General features: G+C 50.8%; 1 protein-coding gene across 8 annotated transcripts in view; it reads left to right on the forward strand.

Moving 5' to 3' along the window:
- Positions 1-22,161, forward strand: part of flncb (filamin C, gamma b (actin binding protein 280)) — a 255,684-nt gene that overhangs the window by 163,266 nt on the left and 70,257 nt on the right. For 5 of the 8 annotated variants that reach the window (XM_079263235.1, XM_079263240.1, XM_079263236.1 and 2 more), the window contains 2 exons: positions 64-220; positions 414-530. In XM_079263235.1, coding sequence (XP_079119361.1) covers positions 64-220; positions 414-530 — 274 coding nt within the window. The remainder of the gene's footprint in view (positions 1-63; positions 221-413; positions 531-22,161) is intronic. The other 3 variants (XM_079263237.1, XM_079263241.1, XM_079263242.1) reach the window with 1 other exon arrangement.

Genomic DNA, 22,161 nt, shown 5'->3' on the forward strand with positions numbered 1-22,161 from the left:
ACCCCTTTCAGAAAGTGGGGTCTATCAGCAGCTGATGCAACCTCTCCACCCTTCCTCCCTCAGTCCCTTCAAGATAAAAACCTTACCGGCTCATGACGCCAGTAAAGTCCGAGCCAGCGGTCCGGGTCTGAACGCATCCGGAGTCCCAGCCAGTCTGCCGGTGGAGTTCACCATCGATGCCAGAGATGCTGGGGAGGGACTGCTCACAGTCCAGATCCTGGTGAGTCAGCGCTCCATGTTGGACCTTCACAATGTTCACATTGTCTGGAACTTCTGACCCAAATGTCTTCATGAAGTCTGCTTCTGTAAGATTTACCTGGTAACCACGGAGTAGGACAGCCAGCATTTCCTGTCATGGATCTGCCCGTTGAACGATCCAGACCCAAACTGCTGGCTTGTTGCTGTCGCTGCAGGATCCGGACGGGTCCAGGAGGGAGGCCTCGCTGTTTGTGGAGGACTGGGGCAGGAGGGTTTGGGAGTCTCATATAGTAAAGAAAACCATCCCCTTCAGTATTCTGAGGAGAGGCTGTGTAAGGCCTGCACCCCCACCCCTCGTCTCACGTCTGTCCTCATCACGTCTGTCTTCATCACGTCTGTCCTCATCGCCTCGTCTCACGTCTGTCCTCATCACGTCTGTCCTCATCACGTCTGTCTTCATCACGTCTGTCCTCATCACGTCTGTCCTCATCACGTCTGTCCTCATCGCCTCGTCTCACGTCTGTCCTCATCACGTCTGTCCTCATCACGTCTGTCTTCATCACGTCTGTCCTCATCGCCTCGTCTCACGTCTGTCCTCATCACGTCTGTCCTCATCACGTCTGTCTTCATCACGTCTGTCCTCATCGCCTCGTCTCACGTCTGTCCTCATCACGTCTGTCCTCATCACGTCTGTCTTCATCACGTCTGTCCTCATCACGTCTGTCCTCATCACGTCTGTCCTCATCACGTCTGTCTTCATCACGTCTGTCCTCATCACGTCTGTCCTCATCGCGTCTGTCTTCATCACGTCTGTCCTCATCACGTCTGTCTTCATCACGTCTGTCCTCATCGCCTCGTCTCACGTCTGTCCTCATCGCGTCTGTCCTCATCACGTCTGTCCTCATCACGTCTGTCTTCATCACGTCTGTCCTCATCACGTCTGTCCTCATCGCGTCTGTCTTCATCACGTCTGTCCTCATCACGTCTGTCTTCATCACGTCTGTCCTCATCGCCTCGTCTCACGTCTGTCCTCATCACGTCTGTCTTCATCACGTCTGTCTTCATCGCCTCGTCTCACGTCTGTCCTCATCACGTCTGTCCTCATCGCCTCGTCTCACGTCTGTCCTCATCGCGTCTGTCTTCATCACGTCTGTCCTCATCGCCTCGTCTCACGTCTGTCCTCATCACGTCTGTCCTCATCACGTCTGTCCTCATCACGTCTGTCTTCATCACGTCTGTCCTCATCACGTCTGTCCTCATCGCGTCTGTCTTCATCACGTCTGTCCTCATCACGTCTGTCTTCATCACGTCTGTCCTCATCGCCTCGTCTCACGTCTGTCCTCATCGCGTCTGTCCTCATCGCCTCGTCTCACGTCTGTCCTCATCACGTCTGTCTTCATCACGTCTGTCTTCATCGCCTCGTCTCACGTCTGTCCTCATCACGTCTGTCCTCATCGCCTCGTCTCACGTCTGTCCTCATCGCGTCTGTCTTCATCACGTCTGTCCTCATCGCCTCGTCTCACGTCTGTCCTCATCACGTCTGTCTTCATCACGTCTGTCTTCATCACGTCTGTCCTCATCGCCTCGTCTCACGTCTGTCCTCATCACGTCTGTCTTCATCACGTCTGTCTTCATCACGTCTGTCCTCATCACGTCTGTCCTCATCGCCTCGTCTCACATCTGTCCTCATCACGTCTGTCCTCATCGCCTCGTCTCACGTCTGTCCTCATCACGTCTGTCCTCATCACGTCTGTCCTCATCGCCTCGTCTCACGTCTGTCCTCATCACGTCTGTCCTCATCACGTCTGTCCTCATCGCCTCGTCTCACGTCTGTCCTCATCGCGTCTGTCCTCATCACGTCTGTCTTCATCACGTCTGTCCTCATCACGTCTGTCCTCATCGCCTCGTCTCACGTCTGTCCTCATCGCGTCTGTCCTCATCACGTCTGTCTTCATCACATCTGTCTTCATCACGTCTGTCCTCATCGCCTCGTCTCACGTCTGTCCTCATCACGTCTGTCCTCATCGCCTCGTCTCACGTCTGTCCTCATCACGTCTGTCCTCATCGCCTCGTCTCACGTCTGTTCTCATCACGTCTGTCTTCATCACGTCTGTCTTCATCACGTCTGTCCTCATCGCCTCGTCTCACGTCTGTCCTCATCACGTCTGTCCTCATCACGTCTGTCCTCATCGCCTCGTCTCACGTCTGTCCTCATCGCGTCTGTCCTCATCACGTCTGTCTTCATCACGTCTGTCCTCATCACGTCTGTCCTCATCACGTCTGTCTTCATCACGTCTGTCCTCATCGCCTCGTCTCACGTCTGTCCTCATCGCGTCTGTCCTCATCACGTCTGTCCTCATCGCCTCGTCTCACGTCTGTCCTCATCACGTCTGTCCTCATCACGTCTGTCCTCATCACGTCTGTCCTCATCGCCTCGTCTCACGTCTGTCCTCATCACGTCTGTCCTCATCGCCTCGTCTCACGTCTGTCCTCATCACGTCTGTCCTCATCACGTCTGTCTTCATCACGTCTGTCCTCATCACGTCTGTCCTCATCGCCTCGTCTCACGTCTGTCTTCATCACGTCTGTCTTCATCACGTCTGTCTTCATCACGTCTGTCTTCATCACGTCTGTCTTCATCACGTCTGTCCTCATCGCCTCGTCTCACGTCTGTCCTCATCACGTCTGTCCTCATCACGTCTGTCCTCATCACGTCTGTCTTCATCACGTCTGTCCTCATCGCCTCGTCTCACGTCTGTCCTCATCACGTCTGTCTTCATCACGTCTGTCCTCATCGCCTCGTCTCACGTCTGTCCTCATCACGTCTGTCCTCATCACGTCTGTCTTCATCACGTCTGTCCTCATCGCCTCGTCTCACGTCTGTCCTCATCACGTCTGTCCTCATCACGTCTGTCTTCATCACGTCTGTCCTCATCACTTCTGTCTTCATCACGTCTGTCTTCATCACGTCTGTCTTCATCACGTCTGTCCTCATCGCCTCGTCTCACGTCTGTCCTCATCACTTCTGTCCTCATCAAGTCTGTCCTCATCACGTCTGTCTTCATCACGTCTGTCCTCATCGCCTCGTCTCACGTCTGTCCTCATCACTTCTGTCCTCATCAAGTCTGTCCTCATCACGTCTGTCTTCATCACGTCTGTCCTCATCACGTCTGTCTTCATCACGTCTGTCCTCATCACGTCTGTCTTCATCACGTCTGTCCTCATCACGTCTGTCCTCATCACGTCTGTCCTCATCGCCTCGTCTCACGTCTGTCTTCATCACGTCTGTCTTCATCACGTCTGTCTTCATCACGTCTGTCCTCATCACGTCTGTCCTCATCACGTCTGTCCTCATCACGTCTGTCTTCATCACGTCTGTCCTCATCACGTCTGTCTTCATCACGTCTGTCTTCATCACGTCTGTCCTCATCACGTCTGTCTTAATCACGTCTGTCCTCATCACGTCTGTCCTCATCACGTCTGTCTTCATCACGTCTGTCCTCATCACGTCTGTCTTCATCACGTCTGTCCTCATCACGTCTGTCCTCATCACGTCTGTCTTCATCACGTCTGTCTTCATCACGTCTGTCCTCATCACGTCTGTCTTCATCACGTCTGTCTTCATCACGTCTGTCCTCATCACGTCTGTCTTCATCACGTCTGTCTTCATCACGTCTGTCCTCATCACGTCTGTCTTCATCACGTCTGTCCTCATCACGTCTGTCCTCATCACGTCTGTCTTCATCACGTCTGTCTTCATCACGTCTGTCTTCATCACGTCTGTCCTCATCACGTCTGTCTTCATCACGTCTGTCTTCATCACGTCTGTCCTCATCACGTCTGTCCTCATCACGTCTGTCCTCATCACGTCTGTCTTCATCACGTCTGTCTTCATCACGTCTGTCCTCATCACGTCTGTCCTCATCACGTCTGTCTTCATCACGTCTGTCTTCATCACGTCTGTCCTCATCACGTCTGTCCTCATCACGTCTGTCTTCATCACGTCTGTCCTCATCACGTCTGTCCTCATCACGTCTGTCTTCATCACGTCTGTCCTCATCACGTCTGTCCTCATCACGTCTGTCTTCATCACGTCTGTCCTCATCACGTCTGTCTTTATCACGTCTGTCCTCATCACGTCTGTCCTCATCACGTCTGTCTTCATCACGTCTGTCCTCATCACGTCTGTCTTCATCACGTCTGTCCTCATCACGTCTGTCTTCATCACGTCTGTCTTCATCACGTCTGTCCTCATCACGTCTGTCTTCATCACGTCTGTCTTCATCACGTCTGTCCTCATCACGTCTGTCTTCATCACGTCTGTCCTCATCACGTCTGTCCTCATCACGTCTGTCCTCATCACGTCTGTCTTCATCACGTCTGTCTTCATCACGTCTGTCCTCATCACGTCTGTCTTCATCACGTCTGTCTTCATCACGTCTGTCCTCATCACGTCTGTCTTCATCACGTCTGTCCTCATCACGTCTGTCCTCATCACGTCTGTCTTCATCACGTCTGTCTTCATCACGTCTGTCCTCATCACGTCTGTCTTCATCACGTCTGTCTTCATCACGTCTGTCTTCATCACGTCTGTCCTCATCACGTCTGTCCTCATCACGTCTGTCTTCATCACGTCTGTCTTCATCACGTCTGTCCTCATCACGTCTGTCTTCATCACGTCTGTCCTCATCACGTCTGTCCTCATCACGTCTGTCTTCATCACGTCTGTCCTCATCACGTCTGTCTTTATCACGTCTGTCCTCATCACGTCTGTCCTCATCACGTCTGTCTTCATCACGTCTGTCCTCATCACGTCTGTCTTCATCACGTCTGTCCTCATCACGTCTGTCCTCATCACGTCTGTCTTCATCACGTCTGTCTTCATCACGTCTGTCCTCATCACGTCTGTCTTCATCACGTCTGTCTTCATCACGTCTGTCCTCATCACGTCTGTCTTCATCACGTCTGTCTTCATCACGTCTGTCCTCATCACGTCTGTCTTCATCACGTCTGTCCTCATCACGTCTGTCCTCATCACGTCTGTCCTCATCACGTCTGTCTTCATCACGTCTGTCTTCATCACGTCTGTCTTCATCACGTCTGTCCTCATCACGTCTGTCTTCATCACGTCTGTCTTCATCACGTCTGTCTTCATCACGTCTGTCCTCATCACGTCTGTCCTCATCACGTCTGTCTTCATCACGTCTGTCTTCATCACGTCTGTCCTCATCACGTCTGTCTTCATCACGTCTGTCCTCATCACGTCTGTCCTCATCACGTCTGTCTTCATCACGTCTGTCTTCATCACGTCTGTCCTCATCACGTCTGTCCTCATCACGTCTGTCTTCATCACGTCTGTCCTCATCACGTCTGTCCTCATCACGTCTGTCCTCATCACGTCTGTCTTCATCACGTCTGTCCTCATCACGTCTGTCTTTATCACGTCTGTCCTCATCACGTCTGTCCTCATCACGTCTGTCCTCATCACGTCTGTCTTCATCACGTCTGTCTTCATCACGTCTGTCCTCATCACGTCTGTCCTCATCACGTCTGTCTTCATCACGTCTGTCCTCATCACGTCTGTCCTCATCACGTCTGTCTTCATCACGTCTGTCTTCATCACGTCTGTCCTCATCACGTCTGTCTTCATCACGTCTGTCCTCATCACGTCTGTCCTCATCACGTCTGTCTTCATCACGTCTGTCTTCATCACGTCTGTCCTCATCACGTCTGTCCTCATCACGTCTGTCTTCATCACGTCTGTCCTCATCACGTCTGTCCTCATCACGTCTGTCTTCATCACGTCTGTCCTCATCACGTCTGTCCTCATCACGTCTGTCCTCATCACGTCTGTCCTCATCACGTCTGTCTTTATCACGTCTGTCCTCATCACGTCTGTCCTCATCACGTCTGTCTTCATCACGTCTGTCCTCATCGCCTCGTCTCACGTCTGTCCTCATCACGTCTGTCCTCATCACGTCTGTCTTCATCACGTCTGTCCTCATCGCCTCGTCTCACGTCTGTCCTCATCATGTCTGTCCTCCTCTCCTCCTCCCCTCCTCCCTCCAAAACCTAAATCTGGAACTGAAGATTTACGACTTTCAGCATCCAGTGACATGTTTCTGGAAGTTTCTCCAAAAAGCAGATTAAAGCCATCAATATTTCCTTCGTGTTTGACCTCGTGTTCTCCTAGCCAATCAGCTCCGCTGCACACGTTACCGTCCTTCCAGCGGAGAGCCCAGACCAGTTACCATGGAGACAATAGAGACATTGATTCCTTCCAACAAGGATGGGTCATGACCTCGGTGGTCCAAACTTCATCCGAGAATCATCAACATATCCTGTCAGCTTGTGGAGAACTTCTGTGGATCAGAACCGGAGGTCTCCTGGTTCGGACTAAACAAGCGGACTCTGGTCCGGCCGAAAACCGGAGGTCTCCTGGTTCGGACTAAACAAGCGGACTCTGGTCCGGCCGAAAACCGGAGGTCTCCTGGTTCGGACTAAACAAGCGGACTCTGGTCCGGCCGAAAACCGGAGGTCTCCTGGTTCGGACTAAACAAGCGGACTCTGGTCCGGCCGAAAACCGGAGGTCTCCTGGTTCGGACTAAACAAGCGGACTCTGGTCCGGCCGAAAACCGGAGGTCTCCTGGTTCGGACTAAACAAGCGGACTCTGGTCCGGCCGAAAACCGGAGGTTCCTGTAGCAGGGACAGGAAGTGATGTAGATCCCCATGCCAGATGTTTGGCGACCTCCTACTGGACAGGTTCTGGTCAGAACCGACTGGGACTCCTGTGATGAACTGGCCAGGTTTGTGGGCTCCATGATGGAAGCTGATGGAAATGCAGCAGATTCATCTCAGAATGATCTGAAATTCTTCCCGGAAGAAGCCGAAGTTCAGCTCGTCGTTCAGTAAAGGATTCGGTTGATTCCAGATTTAGGATTTGGTTGGTTTCCGGTAACATTCCCAACTTTCCAGACCAGCGTTTGCAGACGTTTCGGTGGTTTCCACACTCCAGCTACGACCCTAACCCCCAGCTGTTTGGAGAGCTCTCAGTGGAAGATGAAAGCTCGGCTAAGCACGTTTAAACCAAGGAAAACAGCTGTTTCCTAACCAAGTAGCAGCTCCTTAACCCCCATGTGGACTGACTCCATCCAGTTTGCTGACTGAGCTAACAGACATGTGATTTTCACTTCTCCACTAACCGGAGTGCTTCTTCCACCTGCCTCCACCCCCCTGCTGCAGTGACTAGCTAGACCTAGGGGCCTAGGTCCGGTCCTGGGATCTACTGTCCTGTAGGTTTTGGACGTGTCCCTCCTCCAACACACTTGAATCTCACAAATGTGTTGTCTCCAGGCCTCTGCAGAGCTGAATGACTCGGATGAGGGAATTCAGACGTTTGATTCAGGTGTTGAAGCAGGGATGCATCCAAACACTGCCGGACAGTAAATCTCCAGGACTGGACCTGGACACCCTGGTGTTGAAACGTTGAGCCCAGCACTGTTCTCAGACCATCAGCAGTCATCCTGCAGGGAAACGTCTGTCTGACACACCAGACAGATCACATGATGATCGGATGATCAGAGCACATCTCCCATCATCTGCAAACTGGCAAACATGTCAAATCCATGCATGTCCTGTCAGGTCTGCAGGGTTTGGTAGCTTTAGAGCACGGCTGCTGTCCGGCAGCTTTTGGATGTTTGGTGGTTGGTCAGAACTTCACATCAGGCTGTTGAGACATTTCATGTGAGTCGGGTGTGTTGGTGTAGGACAACATGTACCTCAGGAGCCGGATTCAGAGGAGGCTGAGCTGAGTGATTCAGTCATTCTGTGTGTCAGGGTGAAAGGTTTTTCTTCATGCTCTTCAGATAGGACACAAATAGCTGAGAAACTTATTAACATCTGCATTAATAAAATAAATATGAGGCAAAGCAAGTTTATTTACACAGCACAACTCAACAACAGGGAGCTTCACAGACAGGAAAATTTAAAAAAAGGAGAAAGGAATTAAACATCAGATAAAAACTATTAAAATCCTGTTTGAAATGACAACCTAAAAGAAAAAGAGCAGATTTGGATTTTTTTAAATTAAAAACTAGTGAAACACAGCTGAGAACAGGAGGGTCTTTAATGTTCCCGCTGGTCTGAGGCTTTCCAGGAGTTCGTTCCAGACATGTGGAGCGTAGAATCCAGCTTCTCCAGGTCTGCTTTGACTCTGAGAACTGATGAAAGACCTGATCCAGATGACCTAAGGGGTCTAGTAGCTTCAAAGTGGATCAAGAGGTCTCTGATGTATTCTGGTCCTGAACCATTCAGAGCTTTTTAGACCAGTAACAGAACTATAAAGTCTATCTTCTGGCAGACACTCATTTTAAATATTAAAATATAAAATGAAGTTAAATGCGTTAATTATGACTAATTATTAAAGAAGAATTATATGTTTAAAAAAAAAATTATGCCGCTGGCATCCTGGTTGGAGACCAGTGATTCTGCTGGTAGATGGTTGGAGACCAGTGATTCTGCTGGTAGATGGTTGGAGACCAGTGATTCTGCTGGTAGATGGTTGGGGACCAGTGATTCTGCTGGTAGATGGTTGGAGACCAGTGATTCTGCTGGTAGATGGTTGGAGACCAGTGATTCTGCTGGTAGATGGTTGGGGACCAGTGATTCTGCTGGTAGATGGTTGGGGACCAGTGATGTAGCTGGTAGATGGTTGGGGACCAGTGATGTAGCTGGTAGATGGTTGGGGACCAGTGATTCTGCTGGTAGATGGTTGGGGACCAGTGATTCTGCTGGTAGATGGTTGGAGACCAGTGATTATGCTGGTAGATGGTTGGGGACCAGTGATTCTGCTGGTAGATGGTTGGGGACCAGTGATGTAGCTGGTAGATGGTTGGGGACCAGTGATTCTGCTGGTAGATGGTTGGGGACCAGTGATGTAGCTGGTAGATGGTTGGGGACCAGTGATTCTGCTGGTAGATGGTTGGGGACCAGTGATTCTGCTGGTAGACGGTTGGAGACCAGTGATTCTGCTGGTAGATGGTTGGGGACCAGTGATTCTGCTGGTAGATGGTTGGAGACCAGTGATTCTGCTGGTAGACGGTTGGAGACCAGTGATTCTGCTGGTAGACGGTTGGGGACCAGTGATTCTGCTGGTAGATGGTTGGAGACCAGTGATTCTGCTGGTAGATGGTTGGAGACCAGTGATTCTGCTGGTAGATGGTTGGGGACCAGTGATTCTGCTGGTAGATGGTTGGAGACCAGTGATTCTGCTGGTAGATGGTTGGGGACCAGTGATTCTGCTGGTAGATGGTTGGGGACCAGTGATTCTGCTGGTAGATCGTTGGGGACCAGTGATGTAGCTGGTAGATGGTTGGGGACCAGTGATTCTGCTGGTAGATGGTTGGAGACCAGTGATTCTGCTGGTAGATGGTTGGGGACCAGTGATTCTGCTGGTAGATGGTTGGGGACCAGTGATTCTGCTGGTAGATGGTTGGAGACCAGTGATTCTGCTGGTAGATGGTTGGAGACCAGTGATTCTGCTGGTAGATGGTTGGAGACCAGTGATTCTGCTGGTAGATGGTTGGAGACCAGTGATTCTGCTGGTAGATGGTTGGAGACCAGTGATGTAGCTGGTAGATGGTTGGAGACCAGTGATTCTGCTGGTAGATGGTTGGAGACCAGTGATGTAGCTGGTAGATGGTTGGAGACCAGTGATTCTGCTGGTAGATGGTTGGAGACCAGTGATTCTGCTGGTAGATGGTTGGAGACCAGTGATGTAGCTGGTAGATGGTTGGAGACCAGTGATTCTGCTGGTAGATGGTTGGAGACATGTGATTCTGCTGGTAGATGGTTGGAGACCAGTGATGTAGCTGGTAGATGGTTGGAGACCAGTGATTCTGCTGGTAGATGGTTGGAGACCAGTGATTCTGCTGGTAGATGGTTGGAGACCAGTGATTCTGCTGGTAGATGGTTGGAGACCAGTGATTCTGCTGGTAGACGGTTGGAGACCAGTGATTCTGCTGGTAGATGGTTGGGGACCAGTGATTCTGCTGGTAGATGGTTGGGGACCAGTGATTCTGCTGGTAGATGGTTGGAGACCAGTGATTCTGCTGGTAGATGGTTGGAGACCAGTGATTCTGCTGGTAGATGGTTGGAGACCAGTGATGTAGCTGGTAGATGGTTGGAGACCAGTGATTCTGCTGGTAGATGGTTGGAGACCAGTGATTCTGCTGGTAGATGGTTGGAGACCAGTGATGTAGCTGGTAGATGGTTGGAGACCAGTGATTCTGCTGGTAGATGGTTGGAGACCAGTGATTCTGCTGGTAGATGGTTGGAGACCAGTGATGTAGCTGGTAGATAGTTGGAGACCAGTGATTCTGCTGGTAGATGGTTGGAGACCAGTGATTCTGCTGGTAGATGGTTGGAGACCAGTGATTCTGCTGGTAGATGGTTGGAGAACAGTGATTCTGCTGGTAAATGGTTGGGGACCAGTGATGTAGCTGGTAGATTGTTTGGGACCAGTGATTCTGCTGGTAGATGGTTGGGGACCAGTGATGTAGCTGGTAGATGGTTGGAGACCAGTGATTCTGCTGGTAGATGGTTGGAGACCAGTGATTCTGCTGGTAGATGGTTGGAGACCAGTGATTCTGCTGGTAGATGGTTGGAGACCAGTGATTCTGCTGGTAGATGGTTGGAGACCAGTGATTCTGCTGGTAGATGGTTGGAGACCAGTGATGTAGCTGGTAGATTGTTTGGGACCAGTGATTCTGCATGTAGATGGTTGGGGACCAGTGATGTAGCTGGTAGATGGTTGGAGACCAGTGATTCTGCTGGTAGATGGTTGGAGACCAGTGATTCTGCTGGTAGATGGTTGGAGACCAGTGATGTAGCTGGTAGATGGTTGGAGACCAGTGATTCTGCTGGTAGATGGTTGGAGACCAGTCATTCTGCTGGTAGATGGTTGGAGACCAGTGATGTAGCTGGTAGATGGTTGGAGACCAGTGATTCTGCTGGTAGATGGTTGGAGACCAGTGATTCTGCTGGTAGATGGTTGGAGACCAGTGATGTAGCTGGTAGATTGTTTGGGACCAGTGATTCTGCTGGTAGATGGTTGGAGACCAGTGATTCTGCTGGTAGATGGTTGGAGACCTGTGATTCTGCTGGTAGATGGTTGGAGACCAGTGATGTAGCTGGTAGATGGTTGGAGACCAGTGATGTATATGGTTGGAGACCAGTGATTCTGCTGGTAGATGGTTGGAGACCAGTGATGTAGCTGGTAGATTGTTTGGGAACAGTGATTCTGCTGGTAGACGGTTGGGGACCAGTGATTCTGCTGGTAGATGGTTGGAGACCAGTGATTCTGCTGGTAGATGGTTGGAGACCAGTGATGTAGCTGGTAGATGGTTGGAGACCAGTGATTCTGCTGGTAGATGGTTGGAGACCAGTGATGTAGCTGGTAGATTGTTTGGGAACAGTGATTCTGCTGGTAGATGGTTGGAGACCAGTGATGTAGCTGGTAGATGGTTGGAGACCAGTGATTCTGCTGGTAGATGGTTGGAGACCAGTGATGTAGCTGGTAGATGGTTGGGGGCCAGTGATGTAGCTGGTAGATGGTTGGAGACCAGTGATTCTGCTGGTAGACGGTTGGAGACCAGTGATTCTGCTGGTAGATGGTTGGGGACCAGTGATTCTGCTGGTAGATGGTTGGAGACCAGTAATTCTGCTGGTAGATGGTTGGGGACCAGTGATTCTGCTGGTAGATGGTTGGAGACCAGTGATGTAGCTGGTAGATGGTTGGAGACCAGTGATTCTGCTGGTAGATGGTTGGAGACCAGTCATTCTGCTGGTAGATGGTTGGAGACCAGTCATTCTGCTGGTAGATCGTTGGGGACCAGTGATGTAGCTGGTAGATGGTTGGGGACCAGTGATTCTGCTGGTAGATGGTTGGAGACCAGTGATTCTGCTGGTAGATGGTTGGGGACCAGTGATTCTGCTGGTAGATGGTTGGGGACCAGTGATTCTGCTGGTAGATGGTTGGAGATCAGTTATTCTGCTGGTAGACGGTTGGGGACCAGTGATTCTGCTGGTAGATGGTTGGAGACCAGTGATGTAGCTGGTAGATGGTTGGAGACCAGTGATGTTTATGGTTGGAGACCAGTGATTCTGCTGGTAGATGGTTGGAGACCAGTGATTCTGCTGGTAGATGGTTGGGGACCAGTGATGTAGCTGGTAGATGGTTGGAGACCAGTGATTCTGCTGGTAGATGGTTGGGGAACAGTGATTCTGCTGGTAGATGGTTGGAGACCAGTGATTCTGCTGGTAGATGGTTGGAGACCAGTGATTCTGCTGGTAGATGGTTGGAGACCAGTGATGTAGCTGGTAGATTGTTGGAGACCAGTGATTCTGCTGGTAGATGGTTGGAGACCAGTGATGTAGCTGGTAGATGGTTGGGGACCAGTGATTCTGCTGGTAGATGGTTGGAGACCAGTGATTCTGCTGGTAGATGGTTGGAGACCAGTGATGTAGCTGGTAGATTGTTTGGGACCAGTGATTCTGCTGGTAGATGGTTGGAGACCAGTGATGTAGCTGGTAGATGGTTGGGGACCAGTGATGTTTATGGTTGGAGACCAGTGATTCTGCTGGTAGATGGTTGGAGACCAGTGATTCTGCTGGTAGATGGTTGGGGACCAGTGATGTAGCTGGTAGATGGTTGGAGACCAGTGATTCTGCTGGTAGATGGTTGGGGACCAGTGATTCTGCTGGTAGATGGTTGGAGACCAGTGATTCTGCTGGTAGATGGTTGGAGACCAGTGATTCTGCTGGTAGATGGTTGGAGACCAGTGATGTAGCTGGTAGATGGTTGGAGACCAGTGATTCTGCTGGTAGATGGTTGGAGACCAGTGATGTAGCTGGTAGATGGTTGGGGACCAGTGATTCTGCTGGTAGATGGTTGGAGACCAGTGATTCTGCTGGTAGATGGTTGGAGACCAGTGATGTAGCTGGTAGATTGTTTGGGACCAGTGATTCTGCTGGTAGATGGTTGGAGACCAGTGATGTAGCTGGTAGATGGTTGGGGACCAGTGATTCTGCTGGTAGATGGTTGGGGACCAGTGATTCTGCTGGTAGATGTTTGGAGACCAGTGATGTAGCTGGTAGATGGTTGGGGAACAGTGATTCTGCTGGTAGATGGTTGGGGACCAGTGATGTAGCTGGTAGATTGTTTGGGACCAGTGATGTAGCTGGTAGATGGTTGGGGACCAGTGATGTAGCTGGTAGATGGTTGGAGACCAGTGATTCTGCTGGTAGATGGTTGTTGACCAGTGATTCTGCTGGTAGATGGTTGGGGAACAGTGATTCTGCTGGTAGATGGTTGGGGACCAGTGATGTAGCTGGTAGATTTTTTGGGACCAGTGATGTAGCTGGTAGATGGTTTGGGACCAGTGATGTAGCTGGTAGATGGTTGGGGACCAGTGATTCTGCTGGTAGATGGTTGGGGACCAGTGATGTAGCTGGTAGATGGTTGGAGACCAGTGATTCTGCTGGTAGATGGTTGGGGACCAGTGATGTAGCTGGTAGATGGTTGGGGACCAGTGATTCTGCTGGTAGATGGTTGGGGACCAGTGTTTCTGTTGGTAGATTGGCTGGGACCAGTGATTCTGCTGGTAGATGGTTGGGGACCAGTGATTCTGCTGGTAGATGGTTGGAGACCAGTGATTCTGCTGGTAGATGGTTGGGGACCAGTGATTCTGCTGGTAGATGGTTGGAGACCAGTGATTCTGCTGGTAGATGGTTGGGGACCAGTGATTCTGCTGGTAGATGGTTGGTGACCAGTGATTCTGCTGGTAGATGGTTGGAGACCAGTGATTCTGCTGGTAGATGGTTGGAGACCAGTGATTCTGCTGGTAGATGGTTGGAGACCAGTGATTCTGCTGGTAGATGGTTGGAGACCAGTGATGTAGCTGGTAGATGGTTGGAGACCAGTGATGTATATGGTTGGAGACCAGTGATTCTGCTGGTAGATGGTTGGAGACCAGTGATGTAGCTGGTAGATTGTTTGGGAACAGTGATTCTGCTGGTAGATGGTTGGAGACCAGTGATGTAGCTGGTAGATGGTTGGAGACCAGTGATTCTGCTGGTAGATGGTTGGAGACCAGTGATTCTGCTGGTAGATGGTTGGGGGCCAGTGATGTAGCTGGTAGATGGTTGGAGACCAGTGATTCTGCTGGTAGACGGTTGGAGACCAGTGATTCTGCTGGTAGATGGTTGGGGACCAGTGATTCTGCTGGTAGATGGTTGGAGACCAGTGATTCTGCTGGTAGATGGTTGGGGACCAGTGATTCTGCTGGTAGATGGTTGGAGACCAGTGATGTAGCTGGTAGATGGTTGGAGACCAGTGATTCTGCTGGTAGATGGTTGGAGACCAGTGATTCTGCTGGTAGATGGTTGGAGACCAGTCATTCTGCTGGTAGATCGTTGGGGACCAGTGATGTAGCTGGTAGATGGTTGGGGACCAGTGATTCTGCATGTAGATGGTTGGAGACCAGTGATTCTGCTGGTAGATGGTTGGGGACCAGTGATTCTGCTGGTAGATGGTTGGGGACCAGTGATTCTGCTGGTAGATGGTTGGGGACCAGTGATTCTGCTGGTAGATGGTTGGAGATCAGTTATTCTGCTTGTAGACGGTTGGGGACCAGTGATTCTGCTGGTAGATGGTTGGAGACCAGTGATTCTGCTGGTAGATGGTTGGAGACCAGTGATGTAGCTGGTAGATGGTTGGAGACCAGTGATGTATATGGTTGGAGACCAGTGATTCTGCTGGTAGATGGTTGGAGACCAGTGATTCTGCTGGTAGATGGTTGAGGACCAGTGATGTAGCTGGTAGATGGTTGGGGACCAGTGATTCTGCTGGTAGATGGTTGAGGACCAGTGATGTAGCTGGTAGATGGTTGGGGACCAGTGATGTAGCTGGTAGATGGTTGGGGACCAGTGATGTAGCTGGTAGATGGTTGGAGACCAGTGATTCTGCTGGTAGATGGTTGGAGACCAGTGATTCTGCTGGTAGATGGTTGGAGACCAGTGATGTAGCTGGTAGATATTTTGGGACCAGTGATTCTGCTGGTAGATGGTTGGAGACCAGTGATGTAGCTGGTAGATGGTTGGGGACCAGTGATGTTTATGGTTGGAGACCAGTGATTCTGCTGGTAGATGGTTGGAGACCAGTGATTCTGCTGGTAGATGGTTGGGGACCAGTGATGTAGCTGGTAGATGGTTGGAGACCAGTGATTCTGCTGGTAGATGGTTGGGGAACAGTGATTCTGCTGGTAGATGGTTGGAGACCAGTGATTCTGCTGGTAGATGGTTGGAGACCAGTGATTCTGCTGGTAGATGGTTGGAGACCAGTGATGTAGCTGGTAGATTGTTGGAGACCAGTGATTCTGCTGGTAGATGGTTGGAGACCAGTGATGTAGCTGGTAGATGGTTGGGGACCAGTGATTCTGCTGGTAGATGGTTGGAGACCAGTGATTCTGCTGGTAGATGGTTGGAGACCAGTGATGTAGCTGGTAGATTGTTTGGGACCAGTGATTCTGCTGGTAGATGGTTGGAGACCAGTGATGTAGCTGGTAGATGGTTGGGGACCAGTGATTCTGCTGGTAGATGGTTGGGGACCAGTGATTCTGCTGGTAGATGGTTGGAGACCAGTGATGTAGCTGGTAGATGGTTGGGGAACAGTGATTCTGCTGGTAGATGGTTGGGGACCAGTGATGTAGCTGGTAGATTGTTTGGGACCAGTGATGTAGCTGGTAGATGGTTGGGGACCAGTGATGTAGCTGGTAGATGGTTGGAGACCAGTGATTCTGCTGGTAGATGGTTGTTGACCAGTGATTCTGCTGGTAGACGGTTGGGGAACAGTGATTCTGCTGGTAGATGGTTCGGGACCAGTGATGTAGCTGGTAGATTGTTTGGGACCAGTGATGTAGCTGGTAGATGGTTTGGGACCAGTGATGTAGCTGGTAGATGGTTGGGGACCAGTGATTCTGCTGGTAGATGGTTGGGGACCAGTGATGTAGCTGGTAGATGGTTGGAGACCAGTGATTCTGCTGGTAGATGGTTGGGGACCAGTGATGTAGCTGGTAGATGGTTGGGGACCAGTGATTCTGCTGGTAGATGGTTGGGGACCAGTGTTTCTGTTGGTAGATTGTTTGGGACCAGTGATTCTGCTGGTAGATGGTTGGGGACCAGTGATTCTGCTGGTAGATGGTTGGAGACCAGTGATGTAGCTGGTAGATGGTTGGAGACCAGTGATTCTGCTGGTAGATGGTTGGAGACCAGTGATTCTGCTGGTAGATGGTTGGGGGCCAGTGATGTAGCTGGTAGATGGTTGGAGACCAGTGATTCTGCTGGTAGACGGTTGGAGACCAGTGATTCTGCTGGTAGATGGTTGGGGACCAGTGATTCTGCTGGTAGATGGTTGGAGACCAGTGATTCTGCTGGTAGATGGTTGGGGACCAGTGATTCTGCTGGTAGATGGTTGGAGACCAGTGATGTAGCTGGTAGATGGTTGGAGACCAGTGATTCTGCTGGTAGATGGTTGGAGACCAGTGATTCTGCTGGTAGATGGTTGGAGACCAGTCATTCTGCTGGTAGATCGTTGGGGACCAGTGATGTAGCTGGTAGATGGTTGGGGACCAGTGATTCTGCATGTAGATGGTTGGAGACCAGTGATTCTGCTGGTAGATGGTTGGGGACCAGTGATTCTGCTGGTAGATGGTTGGGGACCAGTGATTCTGCTGGTAGATGGTTGGGGACCAGTGATTCTGCTGGTAGATGGTTGGAGATCAGTTATTCTGCTTGTAGACGGTTGGGGACCAGTGATTCTGCTGGTAGATGGTTGGAGACCAGTGATTCTGCTGGTAGATGGTTGGAGACCAGTGATGTAGCTGGTAGATGGTTGGAGACCAGTGATGTATATGGTTGGAGACCAGTGATTCTGCTGGTAGATGGTTGGAGACCAGTGATTCTGCTGGTAGATGGTTGAGGACCAGTGATGTAGCTGGTAGATGGTTGGGGACCAGTGATTCTGCTGGTAGATGGTTGAGGACCAGTGATGTAGCTGGTAGATGGTTGGGGACCAGTGATGTAGCTGGTAGATGGTTGGGGACCAGTGATGTAGCTGGTAGATGGTTGGAGACCAGTGATTCTGCTGGTAGATGGTTGGAGACCAGTGATTCTGCTGGTAGATGGTTGGAGACCAGTGATGTAGCTGGTAGATATTTTGGGACCAGTGATTCTGCTGGTAGATGGTTGGAGACCAGTGATGTAGCTGGTAGATGGTTGGGGACCAGTGATGTTTATGGTTGGAGACCAGTGATTCTGCTGGTAGATGGTTGGAGACCAGTGATTCTGCTGGTAGATGGTTGGGGACCAGTGATGTAGCTGGTAGATGGTTGGAGACCAGTGATTCTGCTGGTAGATGGTTGGGGAACAGTGATTCTGCTGGTAGATGGTTGGAGACCAGTGATTCTGCTGGTAGATGGTTGGAGACCAGTGATTCTGCTGGTAGATGGTTGGAGACCAGTGATGTAGCTGGTAGATTGTTGGAGACCAGTGATTCTGCTGGTAGATGGTTGGAGACCAGTGATGTAGCTGGTAGATGGTTGGGGACCAGTGATTCTGCTGGTAGATGGTTGGAGACCAGTGATTCTGCTGGTAGATGGTTGGAGACCAGTGATGTAGCTGGTAGATTGTTTGGGACCAGTGATTCTGCTGGTAGATGGTTGGAGACCAGTGATGTAGCTGGTAGATGGTTGGGGACCAGTGATTCTGCTGGTAGATGGTTGGGGACCAGTGATTCTGCTGGTAGATGGTTGGAGACCAGTGATGTAGCTGGTAGATGGTTGGGGAACAGTGATTCTGCTGGTAGATGGTTGGGGACCAGTGATGTAGCTGGTAGATTGTTTGGGACCAGTGATGTAGCTGGTAGATGGTTGGGGACCAGTGATGTAGCTGGTAGATGGTTGGAGACCAGTGATTCTGCTGGTAGATGGTTGTTGACCAGTGATTCTGCTGGTAGATGGTTGGGGAACAGTGATTCTGCTGGTAGATGGTTCGGGACCAGTGATGTAGCTGGTAGATTGTTTGGGACCAGTGATGTAGCTGGTAGATGGTTTGGGACCAGTGATGTAGCTGGTAGATGGTTGGGGACCAGTGATTCTGCTGGTAGATGGTTGGGGACCAGTGATGTAGCTGGTAGATGGTTGGAGACCAGTGATTCTGCTGGTAGATGGTTGGGGACCAGTGATGTAGCTGGTAGATGGTTGGGGACCAGTGATTCTGCTGGTAGATGGTTGGGGACCAGTGTTTCTGTTGGTAGATTGTTTGGGACCAGTGATTCTGCTGGTAGATGGTTGGGGACCAGTGATTCTGCTGGTAGATGGTTGGAGACCAGTGATTCTGCTGGTAGATGGTTGGGGACCAGTGATTCTGCTGGTAGATGGTTGGAGACCAGTGATTCTGCTGGTAGATGGTTGGGGACCAGTGATTCTGCTGGTAGATGGTTGGTGACCAGTGATTCTGCTGGTAGATGGTTGGAGACCAGTGATTCTGCTGGTAGATGGTTGGAGACCAGTGATTCTGCTGGTAGATGGTTGGAGACCAGTGATTCTGCTGGTAGATGGTTGGAGACCAGTGATTCTGCTGGTAGATGGTTGGAGACCAGTGATGTAGCTGGTAGATGGTTGGAGACCAGTGATGTATATGGTTGGAGACCAGTGATTCTGCTGGTAGATGGTTGGAGACCAGTGATGTAGCTGGTAGATTGTTTGGGAACAGTGATTCTGGTGGTAGATGGTTGGAGACCAGTGATGTAGCTGGTAGATGGTTGGAGACCAGTGATTCTGCTGGTAGATGGTTGGAGACCAGTGATTCTGCTGGTAGATGGTTGGGGGCCAGTGATGTAGCTGGTAGATGGTTGGAGACCAGTGATTCTGCTGGTAGATGGTTGGGGACCAGTGATTCTGCTGGTATATGGTTGGAGACCAGTGATGTAGCTGGTAGATGGTTGGAGACCAGTGATTCTGCTGGTAGATGGTTGGAGACCAGTGATTCTGCTGGTAGATGGTTGGAGACCAGTCATTCTGCTGGTAGATCGTTGGGGACCAGTGATGTAGCTGGTAGATGGTTGGGGACCAGTGATTCTGCTGGTAGATGGTTGGAGACCAGTGATTCTGCTGGTAGATGGTTGGAGACCAGTGATTCTGCTGGTAGATGGTTGGGGACCAGTGATTCTGCTGGTAGATGGTTGGGGACCAGTGATTCTGCTGGTAGATGGTTGGGGACCAGTGATTCTGCTGGTAGATGGTTGGGGACCAGTGATTCTGCTGGTAGATGGTTGGGGACCAGTGATGTAGCTGGTAGATGGTTGGAGACCAGTGATTCTGCTGGTAGATGGTTGGAGACCAGTGATGTAGCTGGTAGATGGTTGGGGACCAGTGATTCTGCTGGTAGATGGTTGGAGACCAGTGATTCTGCTGGTAGATGGTTGGAGACCAGTGATGTAGCTGGTAGATTGTTTGGGACCAGTGATTCTGCTGGTAGATGGTTGGAGACCAGTGATGTAGCTGGTAGATTGTTTGAGACCAGTCATTCTGCTGGTAGATCGTTGGGGACCAGTGATGTAGCTGGTAGATGGTTGGGGACCAGTGATTCTGCATGTAGATGGTTGGAGACCAGTGATTCTGCTGGTAGATGGTTGGGGACCAGTGATTCTGCTGGTAGATGGTTGGGGACCAGTGATTCTGCTGGTAGATGGTTGGGGACCAGTGATTCTGCTGGTAGATGGTTGGAGATCAGTTATTCTGCTGGTAGACGGTTGGGGACCAGTGATTCTGCTGGTAGATGGTTGGAGACCAGTGATTCTGCTGGTAGATGGTTGGAGACCAGTGATGTAGCTGGTAGATGGTTGGAGACCAGTGATGTATATGGTTGGAGACCAGTGATTCTGCTGGTAGATGGTTGGAGACCAGTGATTCTGCTGGTAGATGGTTGGGGACCAGTGATTCTGCTGGTAGATGGTTGGAGACCAGTGATTCTGCTGGTAGATGGTTGGGGAACAGTGATTCTGTTGGTAGATGGTTGGAGACCAGTGATGTAGCTGGTAGATGGTTGGAGACCAGTGATTCTGCTGGTAGATGGTTGGAGACCAGTGATGTAGCTGGTAGATGGTTGGGGACCAGTGATTCTGCTGGTAGATGGTTGGAGACCAGTGATTCTGCTGGTAGATTGTTTGGGACCAGTGATTCTGCTGGTAGATGGTTGGAGACCAGTGATGTAGCTGGTAGATTGTTTGGGACCAGTGATTCTGCTGGTAGATGGTTGGAGACCAGTGATGTAGCTGGTAGATGATTGGGGACCAGTGATTCTGCTGGTAGATGGTTGGGGACCAGTGATGTAGCTGGTAGATGGTTGGGGACCAGTGATTCTGCTGGTAGATGGTTGGGGAACAGTGATTCTGCTGGTAGATGGTTGGGGACCAGTGATTCTGCTGGTAGATGGTTGAGGACCAGTGATGTAGCTGGTAGATGGTTGGGGACCAGTGATGTAGCTGGTAGATGGTTGGGGACCAGTGATGTAGCTGGTAGATGGTTGGGGACCAGTGATGTAGCTGGTAGATGGTTGGGGACCAGTGATTCTGCTGGTAGATGGTTAGGGACCAGTGATGTAGCTGGTAGATGGTTGGGGACCAGTGATGTAGCTGGTAGATGGTTGGGGACCAGTGATTCTGCTGGTAGATGGTTGGGGAACAGTGATTCTGCTGGTAGATGGTTGGGGACCAGTGATTCTGCTGGTAGATGGTTGAGGACCAGTGATGTAGCTGGTAGATGGTTGGGGACCAGTGATGTAGCTGGTAGATGGTTGGGGACCAGTGATGTAGCTGGTAGATGGTTGGGGACCAGTGATGTAGCTGGTAGATGGTTGGGGACCAGTGATTCTGCTGGTAGATGGTTGGGGACCAGTGATGTAGCTGGTAGATGGTTGGGGACCAGTGATGTAGCTGGTAGATGGTTGGGGACCAGTGATGTAGCTGGTAGATGGTTGGGGACCAGTGATTCTGCTGGTAGATGGTTGGAGACCAGTGATTCTGCTGGTAGATGGTTGGAGACCAGTGATTCTGCTGGTAGATGGTTGGAGACTAGTGATTCTGCTGGTAGATCGTTGGGGACCAGTGATGTAGCTGGTAGATGGTTGGGGACCAGTGATTCTGCATGTAGATGGTTGGAGACCATTGATTCTGCTGGTAGATGGTTGGGGACCAGTGATTCTGCTGGTAGATGGTTGGGGACCAGTGATTCTGCTGGTAGATGGTTGGGGACCAGTGATTCTGCTGGTAGATGGTTGGAGATCAGTTATTCTGCTGGTAGACGGTTGGGGACCAGTGATGTAGCTGGTAGATGGTTGGAGACCAGTGATTCTGCTGGTAGATGGTTGGAGACCAGTGATGTAGCTGGTAGATGGTTGGAGACCAGTGATTCTGCTGGTAGATTGTTTGGGACCAGTGATTCTGCTGGTAGATGGTTGGAGACCAGTGATGTAGCTGGTAGATTGTTTGGGACCAGTGATTCTGCTGGTAGATGGTTGGAGACCAGTGATGTAGCTGGTAGATGATTGGGGACCAGTGATTCTGCTGGTAGATGGTTGGGGACCAGTGATGTAGCTGGTAGATGGTTGGGGACCAGTGATTCTGCTGGTAGATGGTTGGGGAACAGTGATTCTGCTGGTAGATGGTTGGGGACCAGTGATTCTGCTGGTAGATGGTTGAGGACCAGTGATGTAGCTGGTAGATGGTTGGGGACCAGTGATGTAGCTGGTAGATGGTTGGGGACCAGTGATGTAGCTGGTAGATGGTTGGGGACCAGTGATTCTGCTGGTAGATGGTTGGGGACCAGTGATGTAGCTGGTAGATGGTT

Source organism: Telmatherina bonti (genome assembly GCF_933228915.1).
Source record: "Telmatherina bonti genome assembly, chromosome: 23".
Classification (NCBI taxonomy): domain Eukaryota; kingdom Metazoa; phylum Chordata; class Actinopteri; order Atheriniformes; family Telmatherinidae; genus Telmatherina; species Telmatherina bonti.